The sequence below is a fragment of the Saimiri boliviensis genome, chromosome 8 (assembly GCF_048565385.1).
Source record: "Saimiri boliviensis isolate mSaiBol1 chromosome 8, mSaiBol1.pri, whole genome shotgun sequence".
NCBI lineage: Eukaryota > Metazoa > Chordata > Mammalia > Primates > Cebidae > Saimiri > Saimiri boliviensis.
Window position 1 is genome coordinate 100,263,910 of NC_133456.1, and position 21,111 is coordinate 100,285,020.

The window sequence follows — 21,111 nt, forward strand, 5'->3', positions numbered from 1 at the left end:
TAAAACAAAATCACAGCTCTTTGAGAACAAGGTCAACTCTGCTTTCTCTGGTACCAGGAACCTAACCAAGGACTATGGTTGGCATCTTTAAGACCCTTAGAGACTGGCCAGCGCAGTGGCTGACGCCTGTAATCCCAGCACTTTGGGAGGCCGAGGCGGGTGGATCACAAGGTCAAGAGATCAAGACCATCCTGGTCAACATGGTGAAACCCCATCTCTACTAAAAATACAAAAAATTAGCTGGGCATGGTGGCACATGCCTGTAATCCCAGCTACTCAGGAGGCTGAGGCAGGAGAATTGCCTGAACCCAGGAGGTGGAGGTTGCAGTGAGCCGAGATCGCGCCATTACACTCCAGCCTGGGTAACAAGAGCGAAACTCCATCTCAAAAAAAAAAAAAAAAAAAAAAGACCCTTAGAGAATCATCTTTTTCTTAAGTGCTTGCCTAATTGCTGTAAATTTTGACTGGTTTTCAGGGATCACATAAAGTTGATTCTGACAGTTTTTGCCAGTTTTGTGGAGGGGCGAACTTGGACTTCCCTAACATGCTCTTTTTGCTGACATGCCATTGCATTATTTCCATTTTTGATAAGCTTATATTAATTTTCAGAGTTGTTGTTGTTGTTTTGGAGACAGGATTTCACTGTGTTGCCCAGGCTGGAGTGCAGTGGTGCAGCCTCAACTTCCTGGGCTCAAGTAACACCCCCACCTCAGCCTCCCAAGTAGCTGGTATTGCAGGTGCATGCCACCACACTCAGCTCGTTTTTTAAATTTTTTGCACAGATGGGGTTTTTCCATGTTGCCCAGGCTTGTCTCAAACTCTTAGGCTCAAGTGATCTGCCTACCTCAGCCTTCCAAATTGCTGGGATTATAGGTATGAGCCACCATACCCAGCCTCAGAGTTGTTTTTTGTCTTTGTTTTTTGTTTTTTTGTTTTTTGTTTTTTTTTTTTTTTTTCAAAAGATAAGTCTCTTCCTTATAGAGGTCACCCGACTGTTAGAATAGTTCATGTTTAGCTTGCCAAAGAGCCATATCACATTTAGAAGGAAAAGAATTCTAGCATGTGAATATGGTAGATCTAATATGAAAAGAATTAAAGATAGCCAATTCACTCATGTGCTATCAAAAAATTTCTCTGCAAGCTAGAGAGATAAAACGTCTAATCCAGTGAATATGGGAGATGCGTGTTCTAACATTCAGGCCTATAATAAAAGTGTGATGTCAAATGTATTAAAGAAGACAATACATACCAGGCTATTTACTATTAAAACTCCAATGGAACATATTCACATTGTAGTTATGTGGACATGTTGCATACAGTTTATCAGGTCAAGAATGTAACAGTTGTTCTCACTGCCTTCCCAAAACTCTATCTCACTGGGAAGTTACTCAGCCCAAATCTGAAGCTAAACAGCCAACATAAAGGGATCTGATTCTGAAGCAACATTTTCTGGGTTTGAATTCATTGAGTACCTACTATTAAATAAATACATAAGCTAGTTTGAAGTACAACTTGTCTAGAGCATGTCTTTGTAAATAAGAAACTCTTCATGTTTTTCACCTGTATCTACTTAAGGTAGAGTTTATTGGTGAAATTACTGGATAGATTCTCAAGAGGAAGATAGACAGTATTTGTGTATTATTGTTTGTTAGACAGAAGAGAGCTGTCTGTATCAGTAGCTGAGGGAAAAAACAACATGAGGTTGGTGAAATGTATTCCCCCTCCTGATCTGGGGGACCAGGAGGATGAGCCAAGAGGGTGGGAGGAAAGGCTAAAAAAATTAGAAAACGCAAGTGACATAGGCACCTGGTAGCTGCTCAAGGATTTAAAGTAGGAGAGTGGTCCAACCACATTTACATTTGGGATACATATGGTGGCATAAAAATGGAGGATTGAGGGATCAGAATGGCAAGACTGGAGGCAGGGAAATGCCTTAGGTGACTGTTAGTTGTTTTTATTTTAAAGTAAGAAATGTTCCATAGTGAGCATGTATTAATTTTATAATAGAAGAAAATATATAGCTCTTATTTTATATGAAATCTACCTGTGGAATAATTTGATATAGTCCCAATTTAATAAAATCTAATATTAAAATCCCAATTAAAGATTGGTTATTCATTTGACACTTGTCTTTTTTGAACAAAAGGATTCATCACCAATTTTCATTAAATAATCATTTGTTTCTACCATGTTATCTGTAGTCTATGTAGGGAATGTATCAATTTAATTAAGTACATAAGAATGAAAATTACAACCCTGTTAGCTGCAGTACTTTTGTAATTTTATAACTCTGCAGCCTTCCACAAGTCACAAAAATACTCACACTTAGGGTAACATCCTAGTCTGGAGCAACAAGCCCCAACTGGTAATAAAACTAATGGTTTACAAAGAGAAGCCTGACAGACTAATTATAGTCTCACTTTGTCTCTCTCAAACTCTGTAAAAACTATTGATAATATTTAATCCGAGGTATATAGATTTTTTGTATTGGTTTGGTTTGGTGTTTCATCATTGAATTTCTTAGTAGTTTTTGGAATTAATTAGACTGCCTACTATCAAACGAGAGACATTTAATAGGCAACTTTACTGTCATTTTGCCCAATATGAATATGTTATTTGAATATATTTTAAGTTTAATACAGATCAAGTTTTAAACCCTAGCCAGGTACACTGGCTCACACCTATAATCCTAAGCACTTCAGGAGGCCGAGGTGATTGGATCACTTGAGGTCAGGATTTTGAAACCAGCCTAGCCAACATGGGGAAACCCTATCTCTAATGAAAATACAAAAATTAGCTGGGTGTGATGACATATGCCTATAATTCCAGCTACTCTGGAGGCTGAGGCATGAAAATCGCTTGGACCTAGGAGGTGGAGGTTACAGTGAGCTGAGATTGTGCCAGTGCACTCCAGCCTGGACGACAGAGTCAGACTGTCTCAGAAAAAGGGATTTTTTTTTTTGTTTCTTTTACTGTTATACTTTAAGTTCTGGCATACATGTGTAGAGCATGCAGGTTTGTTACATAGGTATACATGTGCCATGGTGATTGGCTGCATCTGTCACCCTGTCATCTACATTAAGTATTTATCCTAATGCTATCCCTCCGCTAGCCCCCTACCCCGTTCCGTTCCTCCTCCTGTTATCCCTCCCCCTCCTTTTAAACTCTACTTGACAGTGTATTCTTTGTTATTATTATTCATTTTATACTGGCCTTGTAGAAATGATGTTGTCTGATTTTACCTGTGCGTAGAGGATTACATAAAATATAATTTTAACATCCACTTAATCTAAGTATTGAACTATGGTTACCTTTTAAATGTATTTAAACTATGCTAGTAATATATAAATATTTGGCAAATTTATTTTTACAAACCAGACTGAGGAAGCTAGACAACATTGAAAACACCCTTTAATGTACTAAGTAAATGATAAGTACGGTACATTTAACTCTTTCTAATTATAATAATTTTTGATAAATGCAAATTTAACTCCCTTCAGATAGGCATTCTTTTCGACATGTGAAAGTGAGATTCCATAGGTTGTTGCTAAGATGATAAATTTAACATAAATAACAATAAAGAAACCATATGGTTAGCCTGGGATTCAGAAATTGGCTTTAACATTTGCCAATAAATAAAGAGTTTGTTTGAAGGCACGCAGATGTATTAATTTTTAATTTGTTTCTTTTTGATCTCAATTATTGAAAAAGATTTATTGGTTAATTTTAGGAAGGCAAGTGTTTGAAAAGTTTGGCCAAATACTGTCTTCTTTAAATGACTGTATGGTAATGGAAAGTTAAGAGGAGAGCCAAATTAGATTGAATAATTGTTCAGTCATGTGGGTCAGGCTGGTTGCATAGCCTGGTTGTTAGACTGATTGCTCAAATTACATTGCCTGGGGTCCTGCACTTGGTTGGCTGTCTTCTCAGATCTTAACAAGGTTCTGGGAATTTCTTTTTCTGACAAAGTTTGCTTTGTATTTTCCCCTCCCCCTACCACCTCCAGGATGCTTCATCTGCAGACATCAGAAAAGCATATCGTAAGCTTTCACTAACTTTACATCCAGACAAGAATAAAGATGAAAATGCAGAAACTCAGTTTAGACAAGTAAGTGAAATATGCTATTATATATATATATTTCTGTGTATGTGTGACAAGTGTATTAATATGTTTTTGGTAGAAATATTCACTTATATGTGGAATATTTTCATTTGAAAATGATATAGTAGTTTAAAAGTATAGTATTATGTATGTTTTTATTCAAGTTTCTACAAAATACATTTTTACCATTTTGTATTATTAGCATCTCTAAATTCTTGGAGGGTCATAAATGTCATAATTTTCTTCTCTAAATTACAGCTTTTACTTTTAAAATGCACATTTTAAGATAAGTATTACTTTTACAACTGTCACAAAGATTTATTTTGATATCAAGCAGTTTTAACCTGTTAAGGTACTACCAAAACATGAAGTGTTACTCAGTTGAGATTGCATCTGTTTATTGTATATGTGGGCACATAGGATTTTCTGCATGTGTATTGTAGTACCTTCACCCTCCTACATGATTTCTTATAGTTGAGAGTATTTTTATTTTAAAGTAATGCTTTTATTTTAGTTGGTGGCCATTTATGAAGTTTTAAAGGATGATGAACGAAGGCAGAGGTGAGTGTTCATTTCTGCTTTTGAATTAAGATGTTATAGTTTCATGCAACAGTTTATAAAGAATTAAGTCTCCTTAAACGTTTTATCATTATGTTAGTATTTTATTTTTGTTCCTTCCAAGAAAGGCAGTTTTTAAAAAATGCGTCTTTGAAGCAGAGTTAATTTTATTGAAAGTATTCAATAGATTGATTCGATACTTAAAAGCTTCAGGATTATGAGTCTTAATGTTAGCAAGTCCTGGTTTCCTTAATAAGATTTTTAACATGAATGTTTATGCCTGGGAAATACAAATACTCCTTGAATTCAAATAAATGTCCATTCTTTCCCATGTATCAGTAATAGTTCCTATCTGTGCATGGGGCTTGGTGCTTCTTACCCTCACCGCCATTCCTTAAATGTTTGAATTAGACTGTTAGTGATTGTCAAGGTTAGTACCCTTTCTTGATGTTTTCTCACTCTCAAAATAATAAACCCAATTATATAAGCTTTTATAAGCCTGTAGAAGATAGGAGTAGAAGAAAATTTTGCTTCTTTCTTCTATTTCTTTTGCTTTCTTCCCTTTCTTTACCCTGCTCTGGTGATTCTGTGTTCAGGGTTAAACTTCAGAGTAGAGGCAGCCCCTCACAGCAAGACTTCTCTGTGTCCCTTTCAGAGGAGTGGCAATATATTTATATAGTAGTTTATAATGACAGTGACTTAAGAGATTACACAGGGGCCTCTTTCCTCTTAAAGAATGTATGGGATGTAGACATCATTTCAGCAGGCTTCTAAGTTTTTTAAGTCAGACCACAACACACACACACACACACACACACAGACACACAACTGAAACAAAAGTTTCACGAAATACTACTTACTGCTTGTGAAATAGACTGTTTTCTATTCTAGGCTAGAGTAGTCTTTTGGTGTTTTTTATTTATTTTTAAACAATGCTAGTTGTGGTTCACTAAATGGATTTCATGAGACACTGGTGGACCACAATCCAAAATTTGAAAATGTTGTTCTACAGTATAAGAGTACCTTTAAAAAACAAAACAAAACAATTCCTAGGTATCTGAGATTTAAGCAAAAGCCAGACTAAATATCTGTTTCTCTCAATAGGGGTTAATACATCTTCAGACAACTCAATAAATTATGCTATGTTACATTCTGAATCTTTCTTCAAATGTATTATCTGGAATTAGTCTGTATGCTAAAATGTTAGCTACCAGTCTTGATTCTCATCTTTTTAACCATTTAATTTGAATACCTCTGTTTGTCGGATTACAAAGCACAAGGATTCAAGATCTTCTCTTAAAAGTGTTCTTCGCTTTATAACAAGGGCTGGCATTGGTCCAGATACCATAGCAGACATTCCTCTGGTTTGAGATAATCCATAGTGTTGAAAGAGTCCGAGAAGTCTGTTGAAAGAAGTTTTGGTCATTCTGTGCATATTTTCTAGTTGGTTTCTCTGTGAGCCCCTAGTTTTGTTTCACATATCAAGAATGTGCCTGTAAAGGTAGCTTTATTTAGTCTTCTAACATCTTTGGCTTGAGGTTTTTTTCCTCTTGTTTGTTGTTATCTTAAAAGTCAGTGAACTTTGTAATAATTTCTTTCAGATACCAAAATGATTTCTATCTTTTCAAAACAAGTCACTTCTTATATATAAATTGTTTTTTCATTAACATGGAATCATCTATTAATAAATAACATCATCTCTTTAGGATTAGTTCTCTCATTTATTTTAGAGCGTTGGTGGAAAAAATGAATCTGACAGTTACACAAACAGCTGTAGTATTTATACCCCTTGAGGCACAAGTAACTCTTTGGTAACTGGTTTTACTTGAGGCAAAAGTCTTAACTAATCAAGCTAAAAATCACTCCTCTGAAGCTTGTGCCTGAGGCCAGGTGACCTATGAGTATTTAAACATATAGGAGACAGACATTTCTGCAGACAATTACTTAATGTTTATAATTCCTTTAGGGAAAAAAAGAGCACAGTCAGCATTATCTTCTAAAAGAAGATTATCTGCATGTTGATATTTAAAATGCTTTTTGGTATCACAATTATTTACTATAAACATTCATTACATAATGCTTTTAAATGTGTAACCTTCCAGGAATTGGTAGTTTGGGAAACTGTCATACACATGTTTCCTATTTATTTCCCTTTTATATAATTGTGTTTTCTCTGAAATCAGATGTATTATTTGAATTTTGCTGGAAAAGGGAATAGCAGTAAAATAGATAAATTAACAAACGGAATAGCTTTTTTTTAAAAGGAAAAGCTGGTTGGGTGCACTGACTCACATCTATAATTCTAGCACTTTGGGAGGCTGAGGAGGGCAGATCCCTTGAACTCAGGTGTTTGAAACCAGCCTAGTCAACATGAAGAAACCTCATCTCTACAAAAAATACAAAAGTTAGCCTGGTGTAATGGCTCATGCCTGTAGTCTCAGCTACTCAGGAGGCTAAGGTGGGAGGATTGTAGTAGTGCCATTAGAGCTCACTGCAATTTCAGGAGGCAGAAGTTGCAGAGAGCCCTAATGGCATTACTACACTCAGCTTGGGCAACAGAGCAAGACCCTATCTCAAAAGAAAAAAAGAGAAAAAGAAAGGAAAGGCCAGTTTTATTTGATTTTTTAACATCCTTATTTGGATATAATTTACATGCAATAAAAGTCACTTGTTTTAGGTGTACAGTTAAATGCTTTTTAGTTTATTTACAGAGTTGTACAAACCATCAGCACAGTCCAGTTTTAGAACATTGGCATCATTTCAAAAAAGCCTTAAGCCTATTTGCAGTAGTCCCCCTCCCTGATCTCCAGCTCCAGGCAATTACTGATCTATTTAGTGTGTATATAAATTTGTCCTTTCTGGACATTTCCTATAAATGCAGTCATGCAATATATAATTTTTTTGTATCTGGCTTTTATTAACATAAGGTTTTTGAGATTCATCTGTATTGTATCATATAACAGTAGTTCATTCTTTTTTATTGCTGAACAGTATTCCATTGTATGGATATACCACTTATGTTTATCTATTCACCAGTTAATGAACATGTGGATTGTTTCCACTTTGGGGCTATGATGACCAAGGCTTCTGTGAACATTCACATATATCTTCAGATGGACATACGTTTTCATTTCTCTTGGGTAGATTCCTAGGAGTGCAATTATAAATAAACTTTTAAGCCTTTTTTTCCCCAAGAATATAGACTATAGCATGAAAATACAGTCATGTACTGCATAATGGCATTTCATTCAATGAGGGACCACATATACAATGACGGCCAGGCGCAGTGGCTCACACTTGTAATCCCAACACTTTGGGAGGCTGAGGTGGGAGGATGGCTAGAGCCCAGGAGTTTGAGACCAACCCTGGCAACATAGCAAGACCCTATCTCTACAAAAACGTAAGAAACATCAGTTGGGTGTGATGTTGTGTGCCTGTAGTCTCAGCTACTTTGGAGGCTGAGATAGGAAGATTGCTTGAGCCTGGGAGGTCAAGGCTGCAGCGAATCATGATCCTGCCACTTTACTCCAGGCTGGACAGCAGAATGAGACCCGATCTCTATAACAGCAACAACAACAAAAAAAAACAATGCTAGTCCCATAAGATTATAATGCTGTATTTTTACTGTACCTTTTCTATGTTTAGATATACAAATATTTACCACTGTGTTACGTTGCCTGTGGTATTCAGTACAGTAACATGCTATATAGGTTTGTAGCCTAGAAGCAATAGGTAATACCATATAGTCTAAGTGTGTAGAAGCTATACCACATAGGTTTGTGTGTACACCATGATGTTCATACAATGAGGAACTCACCTAATGATTTGCCTAATGATGCATTTCTCAGACCCAATCACTGTCATTATTTATTTATTTATTTTGAGATGGAGTCTTGCCCTATTGCCCAGGCTGGAGTTCAGTGGTACTATCTGAGCTCACTGCAACCTCTGCCTCCCAGGTTCAAGCAGTTCTCCTTTTTCACCCTCCCAAGTAGCTGAAACTACACGTGCCTGCCTGGGTAATTTTTGTATTTTTAATAGAGATGGAATTTCACCTGTTGGTCAGGCTGGTCTTGAACTCCTGCCCTCAGGTGATCCACTGACCTCAGCCTCCCAAAGTGCTGGAATTACAGGCGTGAGCCACCGCACCCGCCCTTATTGTCATTATTAAAGCATACCTTTAACAGGTTTTCCTGGTTATTATAAGAAAGCCTAGCTTAGCAGCCTTCTCTAAACTCCTTAGTTAACTTGTTTGGGGAAACAGTTGCACAACTATGTTTCAACGATTCTTAAAAGTGCCCTGAACGTTAGTTGAGGTAAAGTACTGAGTACCAGTCATTACATTTATATACTAGATTGGGCTTTAGTAATATTAACATACCTACTTTTGTTTAAAATCTATTGGGAACTTGTAACCAGTCTTATTTTACTAACCCAGTTATACAACTGTAAAATTTTTTGTCTGTTTCATGTTATTATAGTTATAAAAGTTGAGTGTGTTTTTTAGTTTACTAAAGTTTTATTTACAAATGCAGTTAAAAGTATAGTTATCTCAGCCTTAATCTATTAAACTTTTATGAATTCATTAACTAGTTATTGTAACTTTGATTACAGGTGTGTTCAAATCAAAATAAACAGTAGTCTGAGAAGAGGAAATTTATTTTAGCACCTTTCCTAAATAAAGTGCAGTGTACCACAATTTTTGGCATATATTTTTTTTTTTTTTTTCAAAAAAGAGTGAGAGCAATTAATTTAGACTTGTTTTCTGTTTATAATCTTTGTACAAGTAGTTTTTATTCAAAGTTACAAAATGTGACCTAAATGGAAATTATGTTAGTATTGTTTTAAACTAAAAATTCAATCTTTGTAATATGGAAAATTCATAATTGAGGCACATGCTAGAATTATTTAAATATTCATTTTCATAATATGTATATTTTTTATTTTAGTTACGTAATTACTATTTTGCATTTCAAAAGGTGGTAACATTTTAAATTTCCATATATTTTTCTGCTGGTAACTTCAAAAAAAAATTGTTTTCCAGTGTTTATATTGCCCTAAATATATTGATGAACTGAAGATCATAGTATGAAACTCACTAATGATTATGTAACCATTATTTTATGTTCATGATGTGTATTTTAAGAAAAACCAAGTGAAATAAACACACATTAGGCCATATGTTGGATGTGTGGAATTGATCAATTAATGTTTTGATTTCCAAGAAAATGCCATTATAGTTCCCTATGATTTTTAGCATTAGTGATATTTTTTATCATAGAGATCTATTTCTTTTATCTTACAGCACATTTAAACATTTGTACATTTTTAATCTGGCTTTAACAAATAATTGAGAACAGTTTATATGAATCTCAAGTACAGAGGATTTTAACAGTGTTATATGTTTAAATATAGAAAAGCCTAATAAAGTGGCGTTATAAATTTTATGTGTTGTCAACACAATATTTCTTCTTAGTAACTTATGAAAATAGTGTCTGTGTGTACTTTAAGACATGTATTTTCAGTGTTTCATCAGGAAAGCAGTGATTTATCTTTTAAAAGCATATATTCTAAAAAGTGAACTATGATGGAAGCTATCTTTCCTTAAAATGGCCAGTCGTTTGAGCCCTAATGTTCATTGATAGTAAAATCAATAGAGCATTGATTCTAAGCTTAATCCTTAGAGACTGTTGTTTAGAGTGACAGACATGAACTAGTAAATATCTAGTTCTGTTTAATGTGTTCAATGCATGAGGTTTTGCTATCTTGAATTTGTTCACTAAATATAATTTAGGCGTAGGGTAGAAAATAGTAGCGGTTAATAGACACATAGCACTTTCAGTTATGATGGTCATAAAATATTTGTTATGAGATTCTTAGCTATGAGTTCAACTGTTTTCTTTTCTGCTATAGTTTAGTTATATTCAAAACAAATTTAATACTTAAGAGTGCTATTAAGAAATTGTCTCTATTTTCTTAGATGTTCTTTATCAATAACTATGCTTTTTACATGAAATTATTTCATGGGAGAGATTTGCTGAAAATAATTATTTTTACATTCACCTTTTTTTTTCCTTTAACAAATCTGAAGTAGAATATGGATTAAGAATAGATTCAAGACTTAAAATTGATTGGACTTCATTTGAATGTTGTAATCTTACGTTAGAGCACTTGAAACCTTTTTACCTATACATTTCTAACTTAAAATAGATTAACATAAATTATTTATGTTATTAAATAAAATATTTATTAACATAAATATAAGATAGATTAACATAAATTTTTGATAACATGAATGATAGTTTTTTATGAAGTCATTATTATATCTGGATGTTAATATTCAAGAATTTCTATAAATATTGAAAAAGAATATTTAACCTCAAATTTTTCTGATCCAGCTACTTCAAAACCATGTATTAATTTTTAGACTCTTGTATATTACACAATTTGCTTTTTAAGAGTTTAGTACTAATTAATGTCCTTTGCGTTCAACATTGGTTATTCCAATTTGATAGCATTTTTAATAACCGAAGTTAATAAAAAAGTCAGGTTTTCTAGTTTTGCTAATAAAATATATTTTGCATTACTTCTAATGTTTTTCTACTAAAGAAAAAGAACTTGCCTGTAATAAATCCTCTGCTTTTTTTTTTTTTAAGCATATCTCCAAGGTATCAATTTAATAACTATCAAAGTAGCTACTGCAGTTGTTGCATTTAAATTGATTTACATGTCAAGACTGGCAGTTTAGCAGCTGCGCTATTATTCCTAGATCGGTCAATTTACTTGAGAAAAACCTACTACTGAGTTCTACTGACCTGCCTGACAATATAGGCCCTATTTCTATTCCTGTAATTAGGCCTGCGACTAACTCAGAATATTTTTAATTAAAATATTTTGGTCAATGTGTTGCACCAAATTAGGCCTTTCAGTGAAGATTTAATTCTGGAAATAGTGTGATTAGAATATTTAATGAGTTGTGTTCAATTAAGATTAACAGGTTGTATGTGTTAAACACACAGTTTTTGTGTGTGACCATTTTGAGTTTTACAATCATAAATGTTACTCCTTATTTTTAACCTCAGATATTTGTTCAATGATTGTCTGATACGGAAATTTAAATTGAGTTGAAAATTTATTTTAAAGTAACTTTTTATCCTGATAGTACCAAGAAAGCTGATTTAAAATGCATCAGCTTTTTAAAGGACTAGGAAAGCTTTTACTTGTTAATTTCTTCTCTTCCAGCAAAAGCCAAAAATAAGGAAATTGCCACTTAATGTTTATAAATAAACAGTTTTATTGAGAAATCTAACATAAACAGTGGTTGTTTCCACATCTCTTTCTAATTTGGGAGGTTTTTTTTAAATTTTCTAAAGGAATGTAGCAATACAAAATTAAAAGGTGCTCAATTTTATATGCTTTTACCTCATTAAAAAGCTTTGATAAAATCACGTGTATAAATTATTTCAACCTTAAGCCACCATAGTATAGGGGTAGAAATAAAAGCACTGACTAGAAACTTAATTCTGAGTTTGATTCAATTAATATGTCATTCACGGTTCTAACAAACAGCTCTTACCTTAATGTTTCTTTTATTGAAATCCTTCTTTTTGGTGCTGATTTCAAGGATAGAGTCTTTACTATAGCCTAGTAAACAGGTAGACTACATGTAGCTCCTTTAGTATCACTGTAGGAGTCACATCTTTGGGTGCCGTAAAAACATGAGATCTGGTATCCACAATATATTACTATGCACTTTTTTGAAGAGTGTCAGTGACTAGAGCTATCTGCAGTGCTTTGAATTTACTAGACATTGTAATGCTGGTAAGATACATAAACATTATCTATTTTGGATAAATTATTTTCTTTTTCATCTTTGTAATATAGGCACAAATAAAGTTGTTTTTTTTTTTTAACTCCCCGTGAAAAACTGTTATATTTGCTACTGTAGGTATGATGATATTCTGATCAATGGACTTCCAGATTGGCGACAGCCTGTATTCTACTACAGGCGGGTGAGAAAAATGAGCAATGCTGAGCTGGCATTACTCTTGTTCATTATTCTCACAGTGGGTCATTATGCTGTGGTTTGGTCAATCTACCTGGAAAAACAACTGGTAAGTATTAGTAATAAATCAAATCAACTGGCCTCCTTAATTTTATATGGAATTTTGGACATTTTTAACTCATGAAAATTTCTATTTCTCTCTTTATATTTCTCATTCTAATAGTTTTATACTTAATGTTTCATGTTTGACACATTTCTAAGTCAAGAAGAACCCATGAAATAAGAAAATATCCTTCTTTAAAAACTGTGGCACTAGAGTTTGTTGTAAAACTTTGTGAAAGCCCAAATATCTAGCTGGAAATCAGAGAGTAGAGCTATGTTTTAATTGTCATCTTTCAAATAGAAATATTTTTTATGTAAGATTGATTTTAGATTTTTTTGTGTCACAGGCTTTAATGAATGTTTACTTTTAAAATATTTTAGGTAAATAAATAAAATTGAAAATGAATATAATATTTTAACTTCAAAGATTAATTGGTTAAAAAAATTATACTTTTCTTAGTCTAATATGCTACTCTATAGTTTGTTCTTTTATGGGTTTTTATTTATATGTTAAAGATAATGAAACATATTTATCAGTATTCATGAATTAGCATCTGTTTACTCATTCCTTTTGAAGTGACATTATTAAAGTTGGATGAATGAGAAAAAGTGAGCTGAATGCTTTCTCTTCTTAGAAAACTTTGATTGCTATGGAGATGCACATGACTGACAGTGCTTGAACTTCATGTGTGTTTAAGGCCTGGATACCATGGCAACAGTTATTGTGAAAGATTGATGATTTTACTTAATCATGTTGGACCCTACATACGTTTGCATAAATGTTGCTCTATAATGTTTACCCTTCACAGAAGAGTATAGATAACATTTTAAGTGTACATGTTAATGGTAACCTGTAACCATAATTCTTTCCACATTAAGGATGAACTGCTAAGTAGAAAAAAGAGGGAAAAGAAAAAAAAGACTGGCGGCAAGAGTGTGGATGTATCGAAACTTGGTGCTTCAGACAAAAATGAAAGGTGAGAGCATATAAAAATACTTTATAATTTGAAACTGTTTTAAAATACATTTTTAATATGATTAAACTTCATATGTATGTCTATTTGCATGTGCTCTCATTTATGTCTGTGGTAGGCTTATAAAAGACTAATAATGTGCCATTGTTTATGAGACAAAGTTTAATCTTAAGCAAAATCTCTTTAGGATTTTTTCTCCATATAAAATGTTAATATATATTTAAATAATCTCTCAGATTCTTGTAGTTTGAAATTTTTATACTGAACTTTAGAAACAAAGTACTATTAGATGGACCTATCTCTTAGCTCAGGAGTGACAGTATGTAGAGAGGCAGTGATACATAGTACACTCGAAAAGATACCACCATTTCTTCTATTGCTTCATAGAAAGGAATAAAGGGTTTAAATAGTTCACACAGCAGGGCATGAAATGGGATCAATGTGGGATGGAGATCAGAGACTATTCTGCTTGTCTTCTATTCTGATGACATCAGTGAGTAATGCTTCAGTGAACTGCAAATGACATTAATTTTTATGTATTGGTTTGTTTATGCTACAGTCTTCATATCTGGTTGTCAGCACTTGGGAACACTCTGATGATAGTTTTTTACAGCTAAAGTAATCATAAGGTTTAAGAATTCATTGTACAAAAGTGAGGAAAAGCCTAGGTTAGAAAGAGGGCTTTTGTTTATCTTTGTAACTTGATTAGGAACCCCTTCCCCAAAATCTTAGCCTAGATTCTCTAACATGCTGTATCTATTGCATTTATTGTGACCACTGTATTTCATGATAGAGAAAGTCAGTTATAAATATTTCAGTGAATACTTTCTGCATTTTTTTGTTGAAGTAGCCATTCAAAAAAGAATTCATGAACTTTATAAAAATATTTGGCCTCCCACCTTTCTCTGTATATTCCTCATATGTTGTTTTTTTCCCCCTTCCCTTTAGATTGCTGATGAAACCACAGTGGCATGATTTGCTTCCATGCAAACTGGGGATTTGGTTTTGCCTTACACTAAAAGCATTACCTCACCTAATCCAGGTAAAATGTACCTCTTTTATATAATATTAGATGCTTTTGTTTTTAATTATTCATGAAACAATTTATTCCCTTGTCTGCAGTCTGAATGCTGATATGCAGTGGATGCTTTATAATGTTGATTAAATACTGTTTTTATAAGTTGAACATAATTTAGACAATTCTAAGATTATTTAGATATCTGTTTCTATAATTATCTTTTATAATGGTTTTAGATCACCTTAGAGTCCCAAGATCCTAGAAAAAGAAAAAAAAATACTATCTTTAGTACAGAGATAAAAGTAATAAAAATTTAATCCACTGTTATCATTAAAAGCATAACCAGTAAAAAGGAACAGCGTTCAAGTAGCTTGCCACCCATTATTTTAATAGCATTTAAGTACATAGTGTTAAAAAAAAATAAGAAAAGCCACCTTTACATGAACATCTGTATAATTATACAAAAATATATATTGCTTTCCATTTTATTTGCAACTTTAAGAGGAGTGAGGACATTTTATCTTATACAAGTAATCAGTTTCTGTTTCTATTTAGTCTTAATAAAATATGGACATATATCATATTTACATGTCAGTTTCTTTTTTGTATTTAGTATATCAAAGCATATTTTATTAAATTATTACTTTGTTAATTTTGATTGTTACATCAGGTTAGGAAACCCCCAACACATAAACATTTGAAGGTAAATAAAATACTTTTTGGTGTACAAATTGTGAGGTTGAGATTATAATTTTTGGAGAGAAACGTTTTATTTTAGAAAATAAGTCATTATAATCTAGACCATTATAATCTATAATCTAGAACTGAATAGGATAATATCCTATTCAGTTCTACTCACTTTGTGTTTATATATTGGAGCTATTTTTCCTTATTGTTTAAAGAAGCTAATGACTCCAACTTCTGCATTTTCATTTATTTTTCTCCTATTAAAAATTTTATATTTAAAGGGGAAATGAAACAAATTGCTAGTGTAGTTTTTCCTGTCCTTTCAGAAATTAACAGTTCTTTCATCAAAATAGTTCATCTTAACAGTTATTGCTTATAGAATCTTATATTTTGTTTGCAATTAATAGAGAAAAATTATAGTATTTCAGTATTTTAAAGGGTTTGTTTTTAAGTTGTTTAACATGTTATACTGTTTGCTTAAAAAAATATTCTGCAATGCTTGTATGCTGTCTGTAAGACTTAATGAGAGAGGGAAAGTCTTTTTATCACACTGATACGTTTATGAGAAAATGAGACAAAAAATATTTTTAGGGCAGATTTTCTTATGCTTCTTTTAAAAGTCTTGATTATGTTTTGCCAACTTTAGAATCTGTGCAGTAGGCAAGGCAAACCAGAATATAGGTTAATTTAAAAGTATATTCATGAGGCAGTATAAATTGAATATTACATAAGATGTCAGTATTAAATACTTCTTTGTAATTTTAATCTAAGTAATTTGAAATAAAATTTATTTGGTAAAATTAACATATCTTTTAGTTAGCATTCAGGGTAATTTGCCAGACTAGAATCAACATATTGTTATGACTTAGATTTATAATTTATTTAAAACTACTTGCCTGTGACCTATTAATTTATGTAACAGATTGATTGTTTTGCCTCATCATAAATTTATAGAAAATACACAAAAATGAGGAATTTTTTAGAAACTTTTTAGTTTCTTTAGAAATTCTGCTTTTTTTAAACTGTTTGATCAGTTTGAATTTTAGTTTTTACCTTGATGGTACCTGCTGTCTTTCGGTTTTGAGATGGCTAGATATTAGGCTTTCAAGATCTTCCCCCGCCCCCCCCGGGCTGGAGTACAATGGCGCGATCTCGGCTCACCGCAACCTCCGCCTCCTGGGTTCAGGCAATTCTCCTGCCTCAACCTCCTGAGTAGCTGGGATTACAGGCATGTGCCACCATGCCCAGCTAATGTTTTGTATTTTTAGTAGAGATGGGGTTTCACCATGTTGACCAGGATGGTCTCGATCTCTTGACCTTGTGATCTACCCGCCTCGGCCTCCCAAAGTGCTGGGATTACAGGCGTGAGCCACCGCGCCCGGCGCTTTCAAGATCTTATAAATCTAATTTTTAATTTTGTTCTAATTTCTTCCTGGTAAATGGATTGCAAGAAGAAAATTAAGATGGCTTTTTTAAAAAAAGCAAATATTTCTTATTTTAATTCTGCTTTGGGCATCTTAGATTGGTGTTTCTAGTGGTCACTAAAAAGGTAAGGTAATGTAGTAGACTCTTTCAGATACACATTATAATAATGAAATTACTTTAGATTTATAAACATTGCTTATGAAATACTTTAGCAAAACAGTACTGATCAGTTGCTGTCAGGATTAGATTTTTGTCTGCGTTTTGTTTTTTCATATGCTATGACCTTTGTATTAACTTGAGATCTTCTTAAATAAGATATTTATGAAATTTACAAGAAGTCTTTTTTAACATGAAGTTTTCTGGATTGGTAATTGGAACAGTGCTCAAAAAAGAGCCCTGTTAAAGCTCTAAGAATAAAAAAAGATATGTACAACCTTAAATTTTTAAAACGTATACTCTGTGCACCACTTTTATGACATAGGACCATTGTTTTATTTTTAAATAAGAGTCCACTGATTGAAGTTTCTTGTGCTTCCTCTGGCATAAACCATACCAATAATCTTGCTTTCTTTAAGGAAGAGTCGGCCTGGCACGGTGGCTCACGTCTGTAATCCCAGCACTTTGGGAGGCTGAGGTGGGTGGATCACAAGGTCAAGAGATAGAGACCATCCTGGCCAACATGATGAAACCCCATCTCTACTAAAAATAGAAAAATTAGCCGGGTGTGGGGGCACACGCCTGTGGTCCCAGTTACTCGGGAGGCTGAGGCAGAAGAATCACTTGAACCCAGGAAGCAGAGGTTGCAGTGAGCCAAGATTGCGCCACTGCACTCCAGCCTGACAGCAGAGCAAGACTGTGTCTCAAAAGAAAGAGTCAAACTAGGGTCTTGTGAAGTAATGTAATTGTATAATCTTTATAGATATATATGATTTCCAACAAATCTTCCATAATTGGCTTTCTTACATCTAGTTAACCGCATTTTAATTTACTTTTTATTTTTTAGAGATAGGGTCTTGCTGTTGCCCAGGCTGACCTCATGCTCCTAGGCTCCAGTCATCCCCCAACCTCAGCCTTCCAAGTAGCTGGGACTATAGGCACATGTCTCTGTGCCAGGTTTTTGGCTTTTTTTTTTTGGACTGGGAGCTGGGGCGGATACTCTAGGTGGGACATGAAAACAGCATTTTAGCAACTCTTATTTTGAGCTTGCCAAAAATTCAACTTTGTCTTCATAGAAGCAACTCTTACATCTTACTCATATCTCATCGTTTTTTAGATAGTATTTAATTGAATCATGTAATCAGAATAACAAGTGTAACTACCACAAGCAGGTTTAAGAGTTAACACAACCAGCTCTTACAAGTATACAGTAAATTAGTTAAGCATATATAAATTAAGAGAGTTTTACTTTCGGTGTAAATTCCTTGAATTTCATGAAAAGTTAATTAAAACTGAGCTGTAAATATTTGATGTCAGTATATAGCTATTGGTTAAGAAACATGGTCGAAGCTGAAAGTGGGAGATTCACAGGCTTTCAGCAAGTGACCTTCGTACCCAAACCTTGTCGTGGCAATAGTTCTTCACTCTAATTTCTTTCCTTCCCATTCATCCTCTAAATACTCATTCCTTTATTTTACTTCACATATATAAAGTCATCTGGTAGGATTGGGAAAAGTGGTATTTCTGGCTAATTTGGGCTCCCAAGTTCACTTTTATTACCTAGCATCTAAGAGCCCTAAGAAAACTCCTATTGCCTGCTTAGTTTACCTAAATTATTTTCTGTTTCCTCCTAAACAAAATTACAAATGCAAATAATTATTTTCATATTTGATGTGTATGGGGTCTTTTGGTCAGATGTTTAGAAAAAGAATTCAGCCAGTTCGATAAAAATATTTAAACATATATCAGAACAAGGCACTATTAAGGGACTGCAGAGATAAATGTGCTTTCTCTAAGATCTTATAGTCAGGTAGCAGTCATAACACATGGATTTAAATAACCATTATACAATACGGTATATATGCTTACATGTTTAGTATGAACAATAACTTCTATAGATATTCAGAGAAGTAAGATTGTCTCTGTTTGGGATGACCAAGGAAAACTAAAAAGAGGAACCACTTGAACTGAATATTGAAAGATGAATAGACACTTAACAGTTAAGTGCCCACTTTGTATACTAGGTGGTATACAAAGATAATTTTGTAGATGCAGTACTTCCCATAAAATCATACTGTGTTAAAGCTAAAAGCATCCTGAGGAAAACATTATACAACAGCCTTTTTTAAAGGAGGGTATCATGTAGCCCATTACTATCTTCTCAGACTGTATTCGAGGTCTCCACATTCTGAGTATATCCACTTAGGAATTTATATTATAACAGGTAAATCTGATGTGACAAGTATAAAAAGAATATTTAGACAGAATAAAGTTAATTGATAAGACAAAGTATTTCTTTGATTACATTCACCTGTGAAAGATATGTATACATTGTTAGGAATGGTAGAAATAAAGTGTATAATGACTGTGAAACCAGCAGAAAATATTAGAAGTAGTTCTGTGATTAGGCAAGATAGAGGTAAAAGTATCTCTTTGATAGTTCCCCTTGCTTCTTGAGAAGGTCCTTATTACCTCCAGAGCACTGGATTTTGTTCCTAGATATTGGGAGAATTATAAGAATTGATAGATTAGAAGAACAAAGCCACAGAGTGAAAAGCTGTTGTACTTAATGCATGTTAAGTATTTGATAAATTAATATCAGACATTTCCCAAGTGGGTCAGTATTCAAGGAAAAGATGCATGGATACTGCTATATTTAGTCAAATGTGTATGCCATATAATTTATGTATTTACCTTTTCTACTTACGCAGAAAAGGTAAAAGTCAAGTGAGAAATTACAGAAAAAGAATACGGTGTTTGTAAATCCGCAAGTGAATGGAAGGCTGGTGTGTGCTTAGAGAGATAGAGAGAACGTTGGAGAGTTAGTAAAATGCATGACTGCATGCAAGAAGCAGGGGGAACTTAAGGAAATGTGTTGAGTTAGCTAAGAAAGCAAGTAGAGTGATCCCCAGAAGACATGGAGGGCTTAAATCCTTTGAGGCAAGAATTTAATTTTAACATTAAATGTATAGCCCCAGTGACACTTTGACATCTTACCAGTCTGTTTCTACTCTCATGATGGGTTTGAAGGAAGTACACGTTCTCCTGGAATCTGACAAAACCAGTCCTCTTTGTTGGTTGTATTCAGCTTGTAACCTAGGAAATTTTTCTAACCTCCAAAATGCCCATCTTGGATATTTTTAAATTGATCATATGTTCTGTAACCTGGAAAATAGCAAGTAGTTGATGACATATAATCAATGGCTCTGTGTATATTTTCAATTTAGCTGTTATAACTTAGTTTATTTTCCTCCCTATATCAGAACCTTATATATTTGGGCCCAGAATAATAATTTAGATTGTTCGGGCCATTAGTTTCGCTCATAAAATCAGTAAGTGCCAAATATCCCAAGTGATTACCAATCTAAATCATAGACACAGTTCTCTGCATTTTCTGAGATCAAACAGATCTTCAATAGTCAGAATTTAGTTTGCTTGACAGCATTTAAGTTTCTCTCTGACTTATTTCTTGGTAGCATACTTTATAAAATATAAAACTCATTTGGTTGTGCATTGTCTAAAGTAAATTTTTCACCTTTTAAAGTCACAGTCCCATCTTTTCTCACTACCAAGCAGATCTAACAAGAACGCCATTAAAATAAAAATTGTTGTAGGAAGTTTCCAGCATGCATATCTCCACCCCCATCAGGATGTGTAGGTTGCCTAGGAACAGTGGCTGAGAAAATAGAGGAATATTCTCTGTACAGCTCTGGCTTTTACCTTAAAAAAAAAAAAAGTTGCCTAAGAGTAAAGGGAGTACTATACTTTATAGAACTATCTATAAATGGAAGCATCCTACCTCCCAAGAAGCTTCTTCCATGGAGACTACAACTGTGGACAAGCCTGGAGGTCACCCTCCCTGACAATTAGGGCCCATCGTTTCTAGCCCCTTTGCTTCTACTTGCTGGGACTCTGTCAGAAACCAAACAAACAAAACATTCACAGCTAATTAGCAGGAAAAAAAAAAAAGCTTCCAAAAGGCTAGGAGGCATTTGTTGCAAGCCGAGTAGCCTGCGCTTCCTCTTACAGTTAAACAGATTTTCTGAGGGATGAGGCAGCTTGCTTTTAATACTCTTAAAAACCT

At 33.7% G+C, this 21,111-nt stretch overlaps 1 protein-coding gene across 1 annotated transcript in view; it reads left to right on the plus strand.

Annotated features, from left to right (window-relative positions):
* DNAJC1 (DnaJ heat shock protein family (Hsp40) member C1) overlaps window positions 1-21,111 on the plus strand; it is a 237,775-nt gene that overhangs the window by 89,043 nt on the left and 127,621 nt on the right. The window contains exons 2-6 of the mRNA XM_003930662.4: window positions 4,007-4,108; window positions 4,617-4,663; window positions 12,609-12,774; window positions 13,647-13,744; window positions 14,690-14,783. Of these exons, the coding sequence (XP_003930711.3) occupies window positions 4,007-4,108; window positions 4,617-4,663; window positions 12,609-12,774; window positions 13,647-13,744; window positions 14,690-14,783 (507 nt within the window). The remainder of the gene's footprint in view (window positions 1-4,006; window positions 4,109-4,616; window positions 4,664-12,608; window positions 12,775-13,646; window positions 13,745-14,689; window positions 14,784-21,111) is intronic.